The sequence below is a fragment of the Sphaeramia orbicularis genome, chromosome 3 (genome assembly GCF_902148855.1).
Source record: "Sphaeramia orbicularis chromosome 3, fSphaOr1.1, whole genome shotgun sequence".
Taxonomy (NCBI): Eukaryota; Metazoa; Chordata; class Actinopteri; order Kurtiformes; family Apogonidae; genus Sphaeramia; species Sphaeramia orbicularis.
The window spans coordinates 7299562-7320526 of NC_043959.1; the positions used below are offsets into that span (position 1 = coordinate 7299562).

Genomic DNA, 20965 nt, shown 5'->3' on the forward strand with positions numbered 1-20965 from the left:
TGATTTGCACATGTCACAGCCTTCCAGCCATATAATCATGAGAAATAGAAAGTAAAATTCTATGCTTTTGTGTATCAGTACATGACAGAAACACACAACAGATTCCAGCATGTCATTATTAATTCATTACAAAATAAGCAAAAATAGAGAAGCCACAGTACACCCCATGGTTTAATAGCTTGCAGAAGCATCTTTGGCAGCCATAACTTTCAGTATTTGTTTTCAGTATGACAGTTTTTTGGGTTACTGGATGCTAAGTACAAAACAGTAAGTTAAAAACACCCAAGACAAATTGTATTATCTACTAATCATATCAGTATCTGCTGATAATTGTAACTAAAGAGAAACTACAGTTTTATCATAACTTCAATCCAGTGGTGGTCTGTCCAGGTCACTGGGACCTAATTGCTGGCCCTATGAATATTAAAAGCCCATAAAGTGTCTTTCTTGGGTATTTAATCAGTTTTATTAGTGTAATGTCTACAAAACTGCTTAGGGTTAATTTTGTTGAGGTTGAACTGAAATATCCTACATCCAAAAAAATCCCCTCACCCCCAAGTCACAATTAACAACAAAGGTCAGCAAAGGTTTTGTGCACCATTTGAAAGAATGTAACTATCCGTCAGCTCCCAGTTATGGGACTTGGGGCTCTGAGCCGGCAGCACCATGCACGTAACTGGAGCTGATGGAGAGCCTTACTCTGAACTGAATCTGAGGTGTGTTGAAGTTAAACACAGCCATAGCTGTGAGCTGAGCATGACTTGGTTTCGAGTTCTGTAAACGAAACTGGTTCCATTTATGGATCTCGGAACTGGTTTCGAGAACGGAACCGACTTCACTCTGCCGGATAATAATAAGTGGTGTTATTTAAGGTGAAACAGACGCATTATGGTGGTACTTCGCAATCGCTCCATTGTAGTGAATGAAGAGATGTCTGTCCATTACCAGTAATGTTACTTCCTGTCTGGATCAGGTGTGGACACGCCTCTCATCTAACCACACCCCCACATCAAAAAGAGGTCACAATGTTTTGTAACCACAGAAAAGTTTTGTGACCACACAGAAAAGTTTTGTAACCACAGAAAACGTTTTGTAAAAGCAAAAAACGGATTTGTAGGAGCAAAATAAGTTTTATAAGTGCATTTTGAAAAAGACTTCTATATTTTTGGTTTACAAAACTTCACTTGTGCTTACAATACTTCATGTTGTACTGCTGCTAAACTCAGACAAAACTGAATACATTGACTGATTGATTGAAGTCATTGTGTTTGGCCCAAAAATGTTAGGGATGCAGTGTACAGTGAAGTTCTCACCATGGATGGTGTTACCATAGAGCCCAAAAACACTGTGACGAATCTAGGCCTTATTTTTGATCAGGATCTATCATTTAACTCGCACACAGAACAGATTTCTAGAAATGTCTTTTTTTCATCTGCATGTTACTAAAATTAGGCATATTTTAACCCAGAATGATACAGAAAAATTAGTCCATGCTTTTATTACATCCAGACTAGATTATTGTAACTCACTTCTCTCAGGCAGTTTCAAAAAGCCCTTAAAGACCCTTCAGCTAATGCAGAATGCTGCTGCCCATGTACTGACTAGAACCAGTACCAGAGACCATATTTGTCCTGTGTTGGCTTCTCTGCACTGGCTCCCTGTAAAAGCTAGGATAGACTTAAAATACTCCTCCTCACTTGCAAAGCCCTTCATGTCCAGGCACCTATTTATCTGAGAGAGCTTTTAGTTCCATACAATCCATCTAGAGCACTACGCTCTCAACATGCAGGCTTACTGGTGGTCCCTAGAATCTCCAAAAGTAGGACAGGGGCCAGAGCCTTCAGCAATCAAGCTCCACAATTGTGGAACCAACTCCCTGCCTTGGTCCAGGACGCAGACACCCTCTCTATGTTTAAGAGCAGGTTAAAAACGCTCTTTTTTGATGAATCTTATAGTTAGGGCGGCTCAGGCTGCTCTTAGTTCTGCTGCTGTGGGCTTAGACTGCTGGGAGACTCATCTGGATACACTGGGCTCTTCTTTGCTCCTCCTCCTCTCTGACCTCCTCTCTGCTTCTCCTTCTCCCTGACCTTTTCTCTCCTAATTTTCTCTTCTATTTATGCCCCAGCGAACACATGTTACTGACTTGACTTCTTCCCCAGAGTCTCTGTCCTTTATCTCCTCGCGGGTTTTCCCTGGATCATCACAGGTTTTCTATGGACCAGTTCTGGACCTGCTTCTGTGGTCCTTCTTCTCTCCTGCCTTCATCATCATCACTCACTTATCCATATAGTTGTGATAGAAACCTCTACCATCTATGGAACTATATAATAAACACTATTATTTGTATGAACAGTTACAGTAGTAGCACATCCACCGTTAATACTTGTATTTGTAGTAGTATTATTAACAATCAAGGACCTTGGTTCTGGTTTTTAGTAATTATACTAACACCAGCTGATCTACATTCTGACAGTTCAAGTTCAGTTTGCTGTGCATCAATTGCATCCATATGTCTCTCTCTTTAACCCCAACTGATCAAGGCAGATGTCCATCCTCCAGGAGTCTGGGTCTGCTCCAGGTTTCTCCTGTTTAAAGGAAGTTTTTCCTCACCACTGCCACCAGTCACAAGTGTTTGTTCCTGGAGGATTCTGTTGGCTTTCTGTAACTTGGCTTGAGAGTCTGGTTTCGACCAGCTCTATATGTAAGGTGTCATGAGATAACTTTTTTTATGATTTGGTGCTATATAAATAAAATTTGATTGATTGATTGATTGATTGATTGATTGATTGATTGATCGTTTGATTGACTGAAACTACACACAACAGACCCCGGTATGTCACTCTTTATTTAATAAAAATTAAAGAAAAAACAGAGAAGCAGTATATGAAAAATTAAGTACACCCCATGGTTCAATAGCTTGCAATGATCCTGTTCCAGAGTGATGGGTGCGTCAGGGTGAGAAGTGAGGCAGATGAAGTCATTACCCATCATGCCTAGTGTCTACAGTAGAAGTCAGTGGGGGCAGTGTTATGAATACTACAGCTAATGTATGCCATCATCAGAGTGAAAACATAGGTTGTCTACATTTTGTAACAATGATTCAAACCAGTAACAAAAGTGTAAAGATCAACATGGAACAGTTTTTTTTTTTCTTTAACAGGATGGTTAGGGTAATTAAAGATGCCTTTCCTTTATTCACTCTGCATCTTAAGTTGGCAGGCAAAGAAAAAAATAAAACAAACACCCACATACTTCAGAAAATGTGATAATTATCCTACCTATATTTCATCAAACTAAGATGCAAAGATAAACATGTTTTTTTGACATCTGGATGAAGATCTTCTCACTCTATGTCTGAAGTTGGCAGACGTTGATATTTAGCCCTGGACCTCTTAGATCGGTAGATGACCACTGTGACCGCAATGATGGAGCCAACAATGAAGACCGCGTTTAAGCTGAGATTGAGGTTTGGGACAAATGCTAAAATGGAAAAAGAAGACAGTAATGAGTCAATGACATCAGTGACTTTCAAATACAAAAAAAAAGAAGACGCGAAATACACATAGGGCCACATCCATGTCATGTCTTTTGTTGCTGGTGTGAATGATGCATGAAGGATATTTAATTTATAAAACATCCACACAGGGAGAAACTGACCCCAAACTAACTGTGCTACAGACAAAACACCATTAACAGGTATTTGCAATGTTGTAAATGTGGGAATATTCATACATTTGGTGCAAAATATGCCCCTTTTCATCCAACTATCCAAATAAAATAGAAAGACCAGTGCAGACCAGTTGTTACAGCTTTACTTTCTCTCACTCTCCTCTTGAAATTTCACTGTTGCTGAATTAATATTTAATGTTCAAACACGGGCATTAATAGAATGCCATCTTTGCTTTTACCACACACCTACAGTATTTCTTTTACTGCATAGGTGTGTGTTCTGTGTCAGTTTGGTAGTAGGATTCTAGGTCATTAACCATTGAAAAAAAAAAAAAAAAAAAAAAAAAGAAATTCACTGTTCACTGCAAACATGAGCCAATAAGTTGACTATAGGGAAAGACACATCTCATTTTCTAATTAGCACATATCTTTCCAATTACACGCCCCCCCCCCCCCCCCCCCCCCCCCCCCCCACACACACACACACACACACACACACACAAATATAACTGTTGAGATTCAGATAAGAGAAGGGAAGTAATTGTTGTATTAAATGTACAGGACTCTCTTAAAATGATATTTACTAGGTAATGGTTAATCAGATTACTCCATCCGAAATAATGATAACATTATCAGTGAGAGACTGACACCGCTTAAATGCACCACTGAATGACACAAGAAATCATTCCTGCCTGTGTCCATCAGACTGTTTAACTCCACCTTATAACCACATAATTATAATTACACACAACTATATTTTTGTACACTTTTGTATATTTCTTAAATTATCATATTGATGATATATATTGTCTAGTACATATTATACAAATTGCTGTTCTGGTTTTGTCTTAATAGAGTGTTTTGATATGTATATTTGATATCTATGAATACATATGAAGATATATGTATTTTGTTTCCTATTGATAATTTATTTTGTGCTACTTTTATTAGACTTTAATGGAGCGACTGTAACACCCAGTAATTTCTGAAAATAGAGTATTCAGATTCTGATTAATAGGTGGTTATTGACCACAGCTTTAAGAGCAGTTGTCCTATATTTTTATATATTATTATGTATAATATTATATGTCTATATTTTTTAAATCTTGTTTTTGTATTCGACAAATAGACACAGCACATATGAACTGTAAGTATGTATTTATGAGCAAACACTAGAAAGAAGTGGCTCATTTACTTTGCATATGGTATATATCTGTAGTGCAGTATATGCACACACTCACCTTTGCTGTCAGATGGTTTAATCAGGTGCAAAGGTCCCTGGGAAATGGAGTGATGACTACTTTCAGCTGCAGCTTCCCTTCTGCTACGATGATTTCCTGATTGGATGCATCCACGAGAGCACCTGGTTCCAGCAACACCAGTCTCACACAGGAGGACTGAACAGGTGATGTACACCTGCACAGAGAAGAAAGAGGGTGGAAGGAGTTTAGTTATAATTCAGTTTGTAATATAATATGCATGGAACAACATGTAATCCTTTGGGACACTTATGGGTTTTTAAGCATTTTAAATCCTGTGATAAATTATTTACTTCATCTGCTGAAAACAGAAACTATTTAGTCTAAACCCCTGTTATTACTGCAGCATGAAATGTAAAAGCATTGGAGGGTTCAGTATTTGCTTACATGAAGCTTACTTTGTGCTTTAAGTGATTCTCTCACATCACATATTCATTAAAAAAAACACCTCTGTGTTAAATCTACTAAATCCTATCATCATTTATTACTGTATGATGGAGTTAGATAACATCAGCAATTTTCTTCCATAACACAGAACACAAACTTCATATGTACGCACTAAGCTTATGATTCTTATTAAACATAATACCATACATTTAGTGTCAAAATATTGTTTTATACCTTACCTCTTCATGAGCACCAATGAATTCAAAAGCCTCCATTCCAAATCTGAACTGAGTCCTGGAGCTGGGGTAAATTTCCACTGTTTTATCCTTCACACACCTGTGGTAATGCAATTATAGTGGTGTCAAACTTTAAATCAAGGTGTTCCTGATAGCAAATAATTAATTCAATAAATGTAATAATAATATGATGTGTAGAGATAATGAACCCACCCATTTTCAATGATGGTGTACTTGATGCGAGAATTTGAGTTGTCATAGGGAGTCGCCCTGCAGGACTCCACGAACAGCTCTGTGTTGGGGATGGAGGTTGTAGCTTCGATCTGCATGAAGATCATTTGTTTGAGGTAGACCTCCACTGGGTAAGAGCTGGCATCCACTTGTGTTCTGAACCTCTGAGACTCAAAGAACTCAAAACGAAATGTGAAAGCACCAAAACCTTTCTCTGAGAAGGCGTATGGGTTTTTGTGTCTGAATCCCAGAGTCAGGTTGGTTCGTTTGGGGTAGGCACAGAAGATGGCAATGTCCACATCATGTTTTCTGGAAATAATTTCATTTGGGTCGGCAGATGTGATATCGTTCTTATAGATTATGTTCTCGTCATCTTCCTAAAAGTGACAGAAAATAAAATACAGTTACTTTGTAAGGCACAACGAGCTGGTGCTAGTTTGGATGAGTATTAGTTGTATTTCATTATCAATAATATGTCCTCCCAGCTATTTGTTTGTCTGTGAGTCAACAGGATTACACAAAAAGTAATGCACAGATGTGTATGGAACTTGGTAGTTGGATAGGGCATTGGCCAAGGATGAACCCATCAAATTCTAAATTATGTATATTGTGTTGTCTTTGATTTTATTAAATTGTGAATAAGGTATTTGATTTACAAGATGAGTGGGCCTTGGTGGAAGTATTTTAGTCTTTGGTCTGGACTTAATTTTTTTGTGTGGGACAGATCACATTCTCATTGCACTTTTTGCTGATGGACCAATTTTTACAGACACAAATTTATGAAAATTGTCAAGAACAGCTCATTTGGAGCCAGTTTGTCAATGTTTTACGTGTCGTTCTGTATCGGTGAAGGTGTGCTGCTTGACGACTTCTTGTAATTAGATGTGCCCTGTGTGCCCTAAACCACAACATGTTAGCAGTAAGAAGATGACGTACGATGACGGTACAGTGGCTAGTCAAGCACAAAAAAGGTTCCTTGGTTTGTTTCAGCAAGCAGACCGCTTGTTTGATTCAAATCAGAGTTTGCATGTTTGTATTCACACCAAAAAAAAGTCCAGACTTTCAGACTTTCCAATTAAAGGACCTCTGATCTGTTTTAAAATGACCAAACAAAGTAGGTCTGAATACACCCTTACTTACTCTCGTAGAACCATACTAGTTTTCTTAGCTTACCGGCCGAAAGGCCATAAGCTATTGTCGTCACGTGGCGTGAGGTGTCGGCGTCGTCTGTTGTTATCAGTCGTCTGTCGTCGTCGTCTGTCGTCATCGTCTGTCGTCGTCTGTCGTCTGTCATCGTCGTCTGTCGTCCGTTACAAAAATTTCAATTGTCTTCTTCTCCCAAACTACAATTCCGATTGACTTCAAACTTGGTATACAGCTTCTTTATGATGATGTCAACAAAAGTTAGTGAAATTATTTGGATCCGGATCTGATTCTGGATTTGGTGCAACTTTGAAAAATTTCCCCATTATAAGAGATAGGAAGTGGATGGATGCAATAACTCAGTAAATATAAATTATATCAAGTTGAAATTTCTACAGTACAGCCCTGATGAGGAGATGACCAAAACATAATGGCCACATGCTGATCAGGATCTTCTTCTGGATCGGGGAACTTATGGAAAATTTAACATGGGCTCTTATGGGGAAAACATTTCAATTGTCTTTTTCTCCGAAACTACAGTTCTGATTGACTTCAAACTTGGTATACAGCTTCTTTATGATGATGTCAACAAAAGTTAGTCAAATTATGTCAGTCCGGATCTGATTCTGGATTTGGTGCGACTTAGACAAATTTTCCCATTATAACAGATAGGAAGTAGATTGATACACTAAGTATCAATGATATCAAGTTGGAATTTGAATTTTTTACAGATCTGATTGGAATATGACCAAAACATGGGCTATCTCTGCAATATAATAAATACACATAACTGGGTGATAATAAATGGCACCTGGATACATTTCCCAAAGCTTTTAATTTGGCCAGTAAGCTACAAGGCCATTGGTCCTATTTTCCTCCTGTACCTTTTTTTTTTTTTTTTTTGTGCGGGACGCCAGGACAAGTGATCACTAGCAGCCCCTGTTATAAGAATTATGCTTCCCAAATCTCTTGATTGCGATTCCGCAAGAAGAATGGATTTCCCCACTCTCCCAGTGCCAAACATGACAGAAGCCCTTTTTTTCTTCCTGTACCTCTACTTTGGTTCCACAGCTGCTCAGTGACATGACAGCCACCACATGGGTGTGGTTGGACAGTGTGGACAGGTTACAGGCAGGATCAGTGTAGTCATTCAGGTGCAGGTTGTGTTCATTGCGTCTGATGAGGTAGGACTTGACCACTTCAACCATCATTGTAGTTTCATTGCAGGTCACTGTGGCCTCTAAATGATGAGAAATACAAGATTCATAACTCCTGAACTGTAGCCATTTAAAAACATGTTCATGACCCATGTATTTTGTATTGTAAATGTCTTCAACAGACCTTGGTGTCCAACATCAACAGTGACACATCGTGGCTCTGAATGATAGATGCGATGGTATCTGGAATAAGTTATAAACCAGGAGAAATTAAGATTACGTTTTAACAGTCTGACAGGAATACCACTATTGACAGAGAAATAAATAAAGTTATTTGCTCATTTAAAACTCACCGGTCTCTTGCTTCAGAAACAAAACAAATGGGAAAATGATCATCCACTTCATCAAGAGTTGGTGTCCATTTTATGGTATATTCATCTGTGGAGGTTTTTACTTTTGAAATGCCCTTTGGTCCAGTGACAATCAAGTTATAAATCCTGCAGAGGAAAACAATGTATCCCTAAGACTAATCAATATTACAAAATAAGAATGAGTAAAGATGAGTATAATTTAGTACATTTCACAGTAACATGTAAAATTCCTTTTCAGAATTATACCTCCATTACCAGTAAATAAATGATCAATATTAATTTCTTACGTGGTGTATCGTGCTGTAGATATGACTTTGACTTCAAGTGTCTGGTTGATCCAGGCAGGAAGATTCACTCCATTGCGTGGAGTTGGTGCCAAGAAAATTGGAAAATAATCACCATCCACACATGAAGGAGCGTAGTGGGAGTCCACTATTAAAAAAATGATCAAAAGAACAAATTTTGATAACATTGCTAATATTTAAGTCAGCATGGCAAATATTAATGAAATCAAAACCGTACCATAAATGGTAAACTGCAATGGAAGTTTGCTTAATGGTGCAATGGATGATATGTAACGGCTCCGAGTGATGGTTGTTGTGGTCGGGGTCATCGGTGCACCTGTGGGATTCACCCTGGTAGTGGTTGCATTTGTCAGTGCTGCTGTGGTAGTTGTCGGGGTATTGATAGCGTTTATTGGGGCTGCTGTGGTGTTTGTCAGTGCTGCTGTGGTGGTCGTTGGGGTATAGATGGCATTTATTGGGGCTTCTGTGGTGGTCGGTGGTGCTGCTGTGGTGGTCGTCGGGGTATAGATGGTGTTTATTGGGGCTTCTGTGGTGGTCGGCGGTGCTGCTGTGGTGGTCGTCGGGGTATAGATGGCATTTATTGGGGCTTCTGTGGTGGTCGGCGGTGCTGCTGTGGTGGTCGTCGGGGTATTGATAGCGTTTATTGGGGCTGCTGTGGTGTTTGTCAGTGCTGCTGTGGTGGTCGTTGGGGTATAGATGGCGTTTATTGGGGCTGCTGTGGTGGTCAGCGGTGCTGCTGTGGTGGTCGTCGGGATATAGATGGCGTTTATTGGGGCTGCTGTGGTGGTCGGCGGTGCTGCTGTGGTGGTCGTTGGGGTATAGATGGCGTTTATTGGGGCTGCTGTGGTGGTCGTGGAGATACTCACGGCATTTGTCCGGGCTGTTGTGGCAGTGGTCATTACAGCCATGGGGGTTGATGCAACAGCAGCGTTGGTGGTCAGGACAGTTTGTCTACGCTTTCGTGCTCTATGTGAAAGGGGGTGCTTTGATGTGTAGTATCCATCAGAGTAGGACAAAGTAATGTCTCTATTGGGAAAGTCCTCCACCACCAGCTCAACTGGATGATTTCCAGTTCTTCCAGTACTGGTATACCTTAAAGAGCAGGAGTTCTAATAAATACAAAAAGAAAACAGTTACTGTCAGAACAATAATAAAAATATAATAATAATAATAATAATAATAATAATAATAATAATAATAATAATAATGAGTATCTTTATTTATGTAGAACTTTTAAAAACAGCTATTTACAAAGTGCGCTGATAGGAGATGGACCAATCAGAGCAGAAACTGTGTTATCATTTACAAACAGTAGCAAACAAAACTTACAAAGAAAATTCCAGGCAAATATATAAATGCTTATTTTAAATAGCTAAAAGAAGAAAAAACAAAAACCAATCCTGAAACAAAAATCAGTGTGATCAACAACCAATCCCGATAAAAGTGCAAGAAAAGAGAAAAGAAAAAGAGTGAGGGCATCACATAATAAAAACAAAAGGGGTTAACCAATTATAGCAATAGAAACAATAAAAGGAGGAAGGGAGCTGAAAACCCTACAAGGAGTAAGACCAAAGTAACTAAAATAAATATATGAACCAGTAAACACAGCTAGACTTAGACATCTTACCGGATCTAAAGATAGACCATTAGTCAGACCACACAGTCCACATTCATGTGAGCTTCTGTTTGTCGGTACTCTGCATCTGACATGGTCACCATCGGGGTCGAACAGTGACATATTGAATGACCGTGGACAGTTTCGGGTTACTCTGTTGTTTTACAGAAAAACACAAAGGCAACAAAAGATCAAAACAGTTTCAATTACAATATACTAACTGATAAACAATGTGTTAAACATTACTTATAAATGAAACTTCACCGTCATAATGACATAATGTTCATTACCTGATAATGGGAGGCATGGTGAAGATGGGAGATCTGTTAGATTCACCAGTATCTGATCTGGTTCCCAGGTCCACATGTCCTAACACACTCCATTTAGCCATATTGCTTCTGATATTGTTTACCCAGTATCCGTAGCCATAGTAGAAATAGATGTAACTGGGGTATCTGTTTAAAAGGACATTTGAATTATATTAAGTCAGCAATCTTTCCATCTTGGTCCAAGTACGAATAAGAGACAACAGCTGATGATTTGTCACTTACAGTTGTGGTAGATTGACTTTGCACAATGATGGGAAATGGCTTTGTTAGCCTCTCCAAAAAAAAAAAAAAAAAAAAAAAAAAAAGATAGCTTATAGTATGTTTATTTTAAAAGTACATTTTACAGCCCCTAGTGGCATATTTACTGTAAATGTTATAAATTTAATTAACAATTCATATTCAAGAATCTCAACTGTCCTGCCATTTAGTGGTCATGTGGCTAAGTTACAATGTTTTATCTAAAACAGCAAAAGGAAATCAAACACCGCAGCCCAAATAAAATTATGTTAAATTATTATTGTAAATGTATTTTCAAAAAATCTAAAATTATTTATTTATTATTATTATTATTATTATTATTATTATTATTATTATTATTATTATTATTATTATTATATTATTACTACTACTACTACTACTACTACTACTACTACTACTAATAATAATAATAATAATAACAATAATAATAATAATAATAAAAATAAATTATTTAAATGAATAATTATTGGAATATTATACTTTCCTTTTACCATTTCCTTTCACCCCAAAACAGTACATAGAATTCCAATGACCTTAACCTTGTCATCAGATACAGTCATTTTGTGAGGTAGTGCAGGGTCAACCGAGTAATCAGTGGATTCACAAACAATGGTTTTTATGGTCTCAGAACTATTCAGAAAATAACTTCAGCTTCATAACACCTATTCTGAATGATATATAATTTTTAATACCTTCTAATATTGCCTTATAATATATGTTCAACAATCTCATAATAGAAATCAATCTCTTCAATCGTCAAAATAAAATAAATGTTACTTTTTGTACACAATTTGCAGACCTTTAATCTTTAGTCACTTTTTCACAGAGATCACAGAAAATAAGTGAGACGGTGATCCCACCTTTTTTCCACCACTGACTGATGTTACACAAGCTGGACTTTTACACAGCGGACTTGCGTTCCGGAATCAAAGGGGCAGTGACGCAGCGCAGCGTATAGTGTGATGTATAACTTGAGCGTCGGAAATACCCCGAGCATAGCGGTGTTGCTAACCCCTCCAGAGTCAGCCCATCTTTCACCGTTCCACAAGTGTTAGCCTGGATAGAGTCCTCCACCAAAAAGCCCTCCCCCAAACTTACAACAGCTTGTGGATCTCGGCGTCTCCCCAGTTCGACATCTTTCTGGTTGCGTTGATATGTTTGTTTACTGTACATGGCCTGCGTTCATTTTTAAATCCTCCCGGCACAGGGGTCTCACATGCAATACGTAATCAAAACCTCACACTTTTGTTGCAGAATGACAGGTCTTCCTTTTACATACTGTTCCAGAATCATCCACCTTTATCACGGCTCTGTTTCTACCTCCAGAAGGTGTAACAGAGCCGTGACAGAGGTGAGACCAAATGATCCACCATTTCATTTACAGAGACATCGTTCTGGAATAAAGGTGAAATATTCCTGGAACAGAAGTGCTGTGTAAAAGGGGCTATTGACTCTTAAACTAATGTGTTTTGAAAGGATATTGTTGATCATTCATTCATTTTCTGAACCCACTTTATCCTCACTAGGGTCACGGGGGTCACTTGGAGTGTATCCCAGCTACTTATGTCAGCCCTGCGATGAACTGGCGGCATATCCAGAGTGTACCCCACCTTCGTTCGTAACTATTGTTTATTATATAATTTTTAAAATGTGAACCAAAAAAACCATCCCTCACAGGTCTGATTAGAAATATCAGCACACAAAACATCCCAGTTAGTTTTAAGGCCCATCTTTAAGGCAACAATTCTCTCTGCTGTCTTTAATCTCACTTTTCTCGCAGAACAACTCACTTACAACCAACTCAGTATTTAACATTATCATTATTTGGAATCACAGAAAAAGGAAGTTTATCACTATTTTCTAAAAATTACCACTTGCTGCTTGACAATGATAATATAATAGCATCAAACATGGTTTAAACACTTATGTTAGTACTGTCCTACCGGATCTCAAATGGTCGGTTACTGTAGAGGTTTCTTTTCACCAGCACCTCATACTGACACGATCTGATTCCATAGGAATTACTGGGAATAGATGCAGTGGAGGACTGGGTAACTGATCCACAGTCACCAGAAAAGCATGTGTAACCAGCCCGGTAGCAATAGTAATGGGTTTGTTGGTTGCGAAGTTCCACCTGAAAGAGGAGATTGTTGAGGAGGATAAATAAAAGTCATTTTAAATTTAAATTATTTGAAGGAATATTTTCTATAACTGTAGGTATCAACCTCTTTGAAGAGCAAGATAAAAATGGCATACCTTGTATTTGCCATTAGAAGTCTGTCCTTTCGAGGTGAATGTCAGTGAACTTCCATAGTATCTGTAGTAACTTCTATAGTACCACGCAGATGCCGATGACAGCAGAACCAGAAGGTGCAGCACCAGCGTAAGAGAAGCCATCTTTGTCTGAGACGAAGATATAAGATGCACTGCACAGGCAGTGCATCTTATATACTCAAGGGTAAAGACAGGGCAAGGGAAGCTTACATTTTTTGTTGTTTTTACTCGATTGTTGATCTCTCTCTTTTTTGTTTTTTTTTTTAAGTATTTTAAAAAGGTGAACTAGTTCAACCAGCCTGGGCTCATCTGCTGTCTCAAGTCTGTTCCCATGACTGATATGTTAACAATGCCACCTGCTGACTGACTGATTTAATCTGATATTCTTAGGGAACCATGGGTTCTAGATCCTCTGATTTAGTTTAATCCTTTTCTTTCTTTACTTTCTTGGTGGTAAATTCCACTGGCCTTTTCATTTGAATAACCTCTCATGTCTGTTTCTGCACATGAAATTTGACACCATGTCAACATGGCCCTATTGTTTATCTGTTGCTAGGTAACCCACTTCAATGATGATTCTATGATTCTAGGCATAGCAACATGATTGGCCACTAAGAGGAAATTGTATTTCATAATTACTAATATCTCCCAAAATATTAGTCCTATCAACTTGTTGTTTTCTCTAGTCTCTTCCTTGACTAAAAATACATAAGTATGTCAAACTACAGCAGTCAGCATTGTACGGACTTTGTGTGATGCCCAAGACACACAGAGCTAAAAAGTGTTAAATGTCTACATGATCTACATGTGCAGAAGGGGTGGATTTCTATTGGTAGCTTGCTTCGGATTGACAGTGTAGCTGGTGCCTGGTCCTCCAGCCCACTTGAAGACAGTGGGAACCGTGGTGGGAACGCAACTCCCCAGGGCTGCTGCACCCCGGCTATGAGCCAGGGTTCTGCCAGACTGTGCAGCTCGGAGCCCCTGGTCCATTTATCATAATATTATACTCTCCATTTTGCATGCTTTCAGTGGAAATCAGGTGTTCTCAGGTACTGATCATGTACTTTAATCATCATACTGAGATTTCATTTGAGGGTTATAAGACCAAAAACAGAGAAAACTTGAGAAAAAAATGAGCCCCAGGGGTCCGCTCCAAGGCTGACCAAACCGGGGAATGGTACACCGCAGCTGTGCGGCGGGGAGCCAGTTCCCAGCAGGTTCACACCATGTTCAAGTGGATGAGGAACCAGCTACACTGTCAATCAGAAGCAAGCCATCAATAGAAATCCACACCTTCTGCACATGTAGATCCCGCCCATCACGTTTGGTTGAACTTACAAGCACAAGTTTTTGCTTTATTTTAACTTTATTTTTAGCGCATCTATCTCCACTTCCAGTGGATTACTTCCATAGCATTAGCCACATTAGCTGAAGGCCTTAAAAATTTTCAGCCTATGCTTTTGTTTTTTGTGGTGGCCTTAATTTTAAAGCAAGAGACCTTTCAGGTAAACAGTGCCCCCCTTAATTGAAAAGGTGAATGTTTTTATTTTCTTATAGTGGATAATGTTTTGGCCTAGTGGATAATTTTTTTGTCCTGTTCTCTTTTATTCTTACAGTGGATAATTTTTTGGGCTGTTCTCTTTTATTCCTATAGTAGATCATTTTTTGGGCTAGTTGATAATTTTTTGGGCTGTTCTCTTTTATTTCCTTATAGTGGATAATTGTTTGGGTTGTTGCACCTCTGGGCCACTGTAATATAGTAATACAGTCCAATATGTGATCTTATAACTGAGACTGTTTAAAGTATTAAATCTCTGGACTTATTTATCTAACACTTGGCAATAAACCTGCTTCATACTTTGAATTTTATTTTAATATTCAGTGTTTATTTTCCTCTAACTTCCTTTAAGCTGATAAAAGTGTACATTGCATTGCAGAATTTACACACCATAAGGTATTTTACACTCATGTTACAGATGAACTCACTGTGGTTTAGGTTGACAAATTTTATTACAGAATATTTGGATGATGAATTGTGAATCCAGAGATGAGTCAAGTCATACATTGCAGTTGAAGTAGAAATGCTTTTAGTTAAATTATTGCAAACTGAACAATGGATAGATAAATGACCTCAAAAAATATGAATAATCCTCTTCCTAGTGTGTTAGCTGCAGACATCTCATGACCTAACAGTTCATTAACTCTGTGTTGTAAACCAATGTCTTTACGTTTAAAACAAAAAAAATAGCCAACTAATCTTCTAGGACGTACCCATACCAAATAGCAATCAAGCATCAGAACACTGTCTGTTCTGGTAAACCTAACCCTGTTCTTTTGTTCACATGCATGTTTACTGACATGCATGTGTGGTATTGTGCAAGTGTACTCACACATTTAGTTTTGCTTTCAAATCTTTTGTCCTTACGTGAGCAGCAATCCAAACATGTGGGTAATTTCAACACCATCTGTGAACACACCCAGGTCACCTCCATTCATGTCACCTGGATCGCATGTCAACATTCTCTTAGTCTGAACAGAGTGTATCCTTGGACAGACTCGCATACTGCCTGCAAAGTGTGTCATACATCTAGTGCTGTTTGAAAAAAAAAAAAAGGCTCTGCAATGTTTTCAGAAACATGTTTTAGGCACCTGACAATTCAGCTGATGCAAAACTAAAGTGTATGCAATGCAACAGAGCCATCCATCCATCCATCCATCCATCCATCCATGTTCACGGTGCCTATCCCATCTACAGATACAATGATGAGCATCCTCTCCTCCACACACTGGACAGACAGCAGAGCACCTTCTCCAACAGATTATTGCAGTTCTGCTGCTAAAAATACAGATACAGAAAATCTTTCCTGCCTCATGCCATTTCATTTTACAATAAACTCACCTCTGCCTGACATTTTAACCTGGTCATGAACATATTTCCATTATGCATTTTATTAATATGTATTCACCTCTGTCTTACTGAAAAATTCCATTTTACTTTGCACATTACAGTCTGTTGTTGCACCTTACTCTCTTTTCACACTTCCAACTTATTATGTATAGTGTGTTTGCTCTTGTATTCTATTTTTACTCATATATTCTATTTTTACGGTTTGTCATACTGCTGTTCCACAACAATTTCCCAGTTTGGGATCAATAAAGTATGGGTGTATAACCACTTCATCTCAGGGCTGACATATACAGATGAACAACCATTCACCATCACATTCACACCTATGGGCCACTTAGACTGACCTATTAAACTATCAAGGTGCATGTGTTTGAGTGGCGGGAGGAAGGTAGATACGGGGGAAGCATAGAAAGTCCACAGACAGGCGCATGCCAGCTGACACTGGGATCGAACTGGGACCTTCTTCCTGTTAGGCGAGTGTGTTAACACTGCACCACCACAACAAAACCAATGAAACATACCAAATGGTCAATTGTTGATGTTTAAGGTGCGCTTGACTGATTCAGAGTCAGTTCATGCAGTATTCTTTAAGCATCACAGTTTATTTATTTTGTAAATAAACTTTACAAAGCCAGCCTTTTCAACCTGGAATGAGTTTCCATTATGCTTTCATTCAGTTCAAGACCTTTATTTGTCCCTAAGGGGTAATTATTTCTGCTACAGTAGCAATAAAAAAAAACAACAAAACAAAAACAAAAAACAATGAGAATAACAATAACAATGAGACACAAGACAAAGTCACATAAAAAATGTGGTGGTACAATAAAAATAATAAAATGCAAACTAGTGACAATGCTACCTGTGCAGTTCAGAGTGGAGCATGGTGATGGCAGACGGTATGAAGGAGACGGTTGTCTGAGGTGAGTACCAGAGGGCAGAGGGAATGATGGAGACAGAGGACAAGTGGTGTCAGACATAATGGATTTTGCCTTCTTTGATACCTGGTTATTGTACAGTTCTAAAAGACTTTTTTTTTTTTTTCTAAAAAACAATGATTTTACTGCTGACTTTTGTTATTCTGTCTAATGAGTGTTTCTGTTTCAGTTTGTGGGATACAAGCCAGGAATTTGAGATGTGATAATTCAATCAAACATTGCAAATAATTATCTCCTGTGGCTTCAGCTTGTGTCAGAGCGTGAGAAGAGTTGGTGTTTAGGTGTGGACCTTCTTGACTGATAAAAAAAAAAACCTGAGTAGTTAAATGAATAATCAACCTGAAGGGAAAAAGGGTGTTAACATCTCCTAAAAGTGATGCTAGAGCCATGTCATTTTAGTTTTCTCTGCTGAATAAACTCATTCCTTTTCCATTATCAAAGGTCTTACAGATTTCACTTCAGCTACGGTACTCTGAAAATCTAAGCAAAAACAATAAGAATATACAAACAAGAATATAAAATTTAATTACCCAAGTTGTAGCATTTCATTTTATTCATTTATCATTAATTTTAATTAAGCCATTAGTGCCTTCTGCACAATAATCATAACCAACATTTAACAAGATGATTACACAGTGATTACTGACATTAGGTGTGTCTTAATCTAGTGAAACTACATGTTCAGAGTAGGCTTTGTTTTTTGTTATATAACAATCAATTATTTCGCCAACCCAAATGGTTTCCTCCCTTGGTTTCAGCTGGTGTCAGACAGTGGGAGGAGTTGATATTTAAATCTGGATTTTCTTGATTTGAAGATTACTATAACACATGCCAGCAAGCAGGTACCCATCAGAACAAGGTTCATGGTCAGATTTAGGCCTGGACCAAAAGCTGAAATGGAAAAGACAGAAAATAACATTTAACATGCAAATATTTATAAGCCTTTAAAAACTTTTGCAGCCTTGTGTGATAAAATGTCTTGGAAAAAGCAGGATTATGACAATACGACAACATAATTGTGCCATATATAAGAGAAAATCTTTTCAAATACCCTATCATTATCTCATCATGAATCTCTTCTATCTTACTTGTTGATACTCTTGGTAGTGGGCTTAGGAGAGGTGGAAAAGTTAATGTGTCTGCAAATGCTAAATGTGAATAAGTGCAATGGAAATAGTTTTAACTAGAAAAGCACTCGGAGAGCACAGACCTCCGCCAAGGCAGATCAGTCCCCCCCCCCCCAATCACCACCAAAATTTAATCATTTGTTCCTTGTGCCAGTAAGAACATTTCCTGAAATTTTCATCAAATCCGTCCATAACTTTTTGAGTTATCTTGCACAGGCAGACAGACAGACATATAAACAAACCAACACCGGCAAAAACATAACCTCCTTGGCGGAGGTAACTAGAATAATGGATTAGATTTATATAGCTCTTTTCTATGAATGCATACTCAAAGCACTTACAGAGGATCCATTATTCATTCGCTCTCACATTCTCCCTCTGGTGGTGGTAAACTACATCTGTAGCCACAGCTGCCTTGGGGCAGACTGACGGAAGCGTGGCTGCCAATCTGCGCCTACGGCCCCTCCGACTACCACAGAACATTCACACACCAGTGTGAGTAGCAGCACTGGAGGCAAGTGGGGTGAAGTGTCTTGCACATGGACAGAGCGGGATTCGAACCGCCAACCCTTCAGTTATTGGACGACCCGCTCTACCATCTGAGCCATGGCCGCCCCAAACTACAAAACTAGAAAACTAGAAAAGCACTTGGAGGGCACAGACTTCCACCAAAGCAGATCAGTCTCCTCCCCCCCGATCACCACCAAAATTCAGTCATGTGTTCCTTGTGCCAGTATCAACCTTTCCTGAAAATTTCATCCAAATTTGTCCATAACTTTTTGAGTTATCTTGCTAACAAACAGACAAACCCCAATGAAAAGATAACCTCTGTCGTTCCTTGGCAGGGGTAATAAATGATTATAAGTGTGTCATGTGTGGACCAATAAGGACACTCCTTGTTTAATTACAAGAAACAAACAGAAATGTCAAATTAGATGGGAAACATACTTTTGTCCTTTTCTCACCTTATGAGTGCCAACAAACTCAGGTAGAATGTGATTGTATAAACAACCACATGCAACTGGCACAGATTAAAACTCTTATAATGGAGATCCTATTCTTAACAGTGCATGGCAGCTGTTGTTTATTCCAACTGGTAGGACAGAAATTTCCCCAACTTTGCAAGAAGAAGATTGGTCCAGAAAGTTGTGTGTATGTGTGCATCCAAGCGAGCCACATTAATTTTATTGCTAAAATAGTCAAAGAAGTGCCTTAGAAAAACACTAAGTAGTTTACCCGTAAGGACCCAGTGTGACATTTGTGTTAGTTCCAAAATGAATTTCTCTCTATATTTAACCATCCTTAAGAGATTTATCACCATTTATTGTAATATTATCTTTTGTATTTTGTGTTTTGTTTTGGGTTTTTTTTTTCAGTGAAAATCAGGTATTTTCCAACATTTAATTTACTTATCATGCAGTTGTTCATAAAAGTTTAGAGTAAAGATGAGGGTTATTTTGTCAAAAATACAGAAAACTGAAGAAAAAGTGCCTTTTTCAGTCCAGTCTCTCATTAAATGAACATAAACCCAGTGTCCTCATCCACTGTCATTGATCCAACTCCATGGGTTTTACTGGTGAATCAATGCTGATTCACCAGTAAAATGTTGATTCACCAGTAAAATGATGAAGATGACGGTGTTTCCACGTTCACTACGGAGCCTCTGAACATCCAAATGGGTCACATCTGATGACCATGAAAAAATGAATAACTGGATTTTACACCAATTATTTACATGGATTAGTGGATCAGCAGGTATTAAACACTTTAGATCAGTAGATGGTTTTGGTAGATGGTGGATGTTTGGGTCCTTATGGGTCAAGTGAATTATCTACCTGAGGGGAAATAGACTGCAAACATCTAAAAATGATGGTAAATGCATGTCATTTTAGTTTTCTTTGCAGAATAAATGCTTTTTCCATCATAGAAGGTCTTAAAAATTCTACTACAGTTGCTATAAAAAATCGAAGCAAAAACAATTATATTTTTGATGTTTTTTATCATTTGACTGCAGTCCACACACCACTTGTGATATCACTGAAGCTATATCCACTTCTTTCTGTCTGTGATTTTCAGTTGTATCAGAAATGCAGCTTCTATTGTACGAAGTGTAATGTTTCTTTCATATGAATACATATTCCAGAAGCAAAAGCAATAGTTACAATACAATACTAACAAGTTTGAAGACCAGTCTGCAAAAGAATTTGAATCACCTTTGCTGTCAGATGTTTTAACCAGATGCAAAGGTCCCTGGGAAATAGAGTGGCTGCTGGTTTGAGTTGCAGCCTCTCTTCTGCCTCGTCCTCCTGAGTTGGACCTGATGCAGCCCTGAGAGCACCTGGTTCCAGGAGTGTTGATGTCACACAGCATGACGGAGCAAGTGATGTATACCTGCAGACACATACACAGCACAGGAGTCATTGAGCAAACAGTTCCATTCATTTCTAATTCAAGTGTTCACGGAGGAAAGAAGAATCATTCTCCTTGATTTAATATTTACATTTAAAAAGAAAGTCTTAAAAAGTAATGACTTACAGTAATTATTTATTTACATTGCAGTACTGTTTTACCACAACTCCATGATTCTGAACACAAATACGCATCACTGAATGCCTTCCAAACACCACATGACGTTTAAGCATATGGACTGGATAATAACACAAAGGAAAGATAACCCCTTATTTTAAAGGAGCAGTGCATGTATAATCATGACAGACAAAGTGGCATAAAAGACAAAACAGACAGCCAGATGCCTTATTCT

The 20965-nt window shown here is 38.3% G+C and overlaps 1 protein-coding gene, 1 long non-coding RNA gene and 1 other non-coding gene across 3 annotated transcripts in view; 1 reads left to right on the plus strand and 2 right to left on the minus strand.

Moving 5' to 3' along the window:
* LOC115417150 (uncharacterized) overlaps positions 1-13460 on the minus strand; it is a 29255-nt gene extending 15795 nt beyond the window's left edge. Inside the window, exons 1-6 of the mRNA XM_030131157.1 lie at positions 13217-13460; positions 12904-13094; positions 10664-10828; positions 10386-10527; positions 8976-9867; positions 8741-8885 (exon numbers count right to left, since the gene is read on the minus strand). Of these exons, the coding sequence (XP_029987017.1) occupies positions 8741-8885; positions 8976-9867; positions 10386-10527; positions 10664-10828; positions 12904-13094; positions 13217-13357 (1676 nt within the window). The 5' untranslated portion in view covers positions 13358-13460. The remainder of the gene's footprint in view (positions 1-8740; positions 8886-8975; positions 9868-10385; positions 10528-10663; positions 10829-12903; positions 13095-13216) is intronic.
* Positions 128-18030, plus strand: LOC115417151 (uncharacterized). Its single transcript, XR_003935089.1, has 3 exons — positions 128-257; positions 16552-16554; positions 18019-18030. It is a non-coding gene; the product is annotated as an uncharacterized LOC115417151 (long non-coding RNA).
* On the minus strand, positions 7832-7965 carry LOC115417321 (U11 spliceosomal RNA). The gene has a single exon (XR_003935119.1). It is a non-coding gene; the product is annotated as a U11 spliceosomal RNA (small nuclear RNA).
* Positions 18031-20965: the final 2935 nt, after the last annotated feature.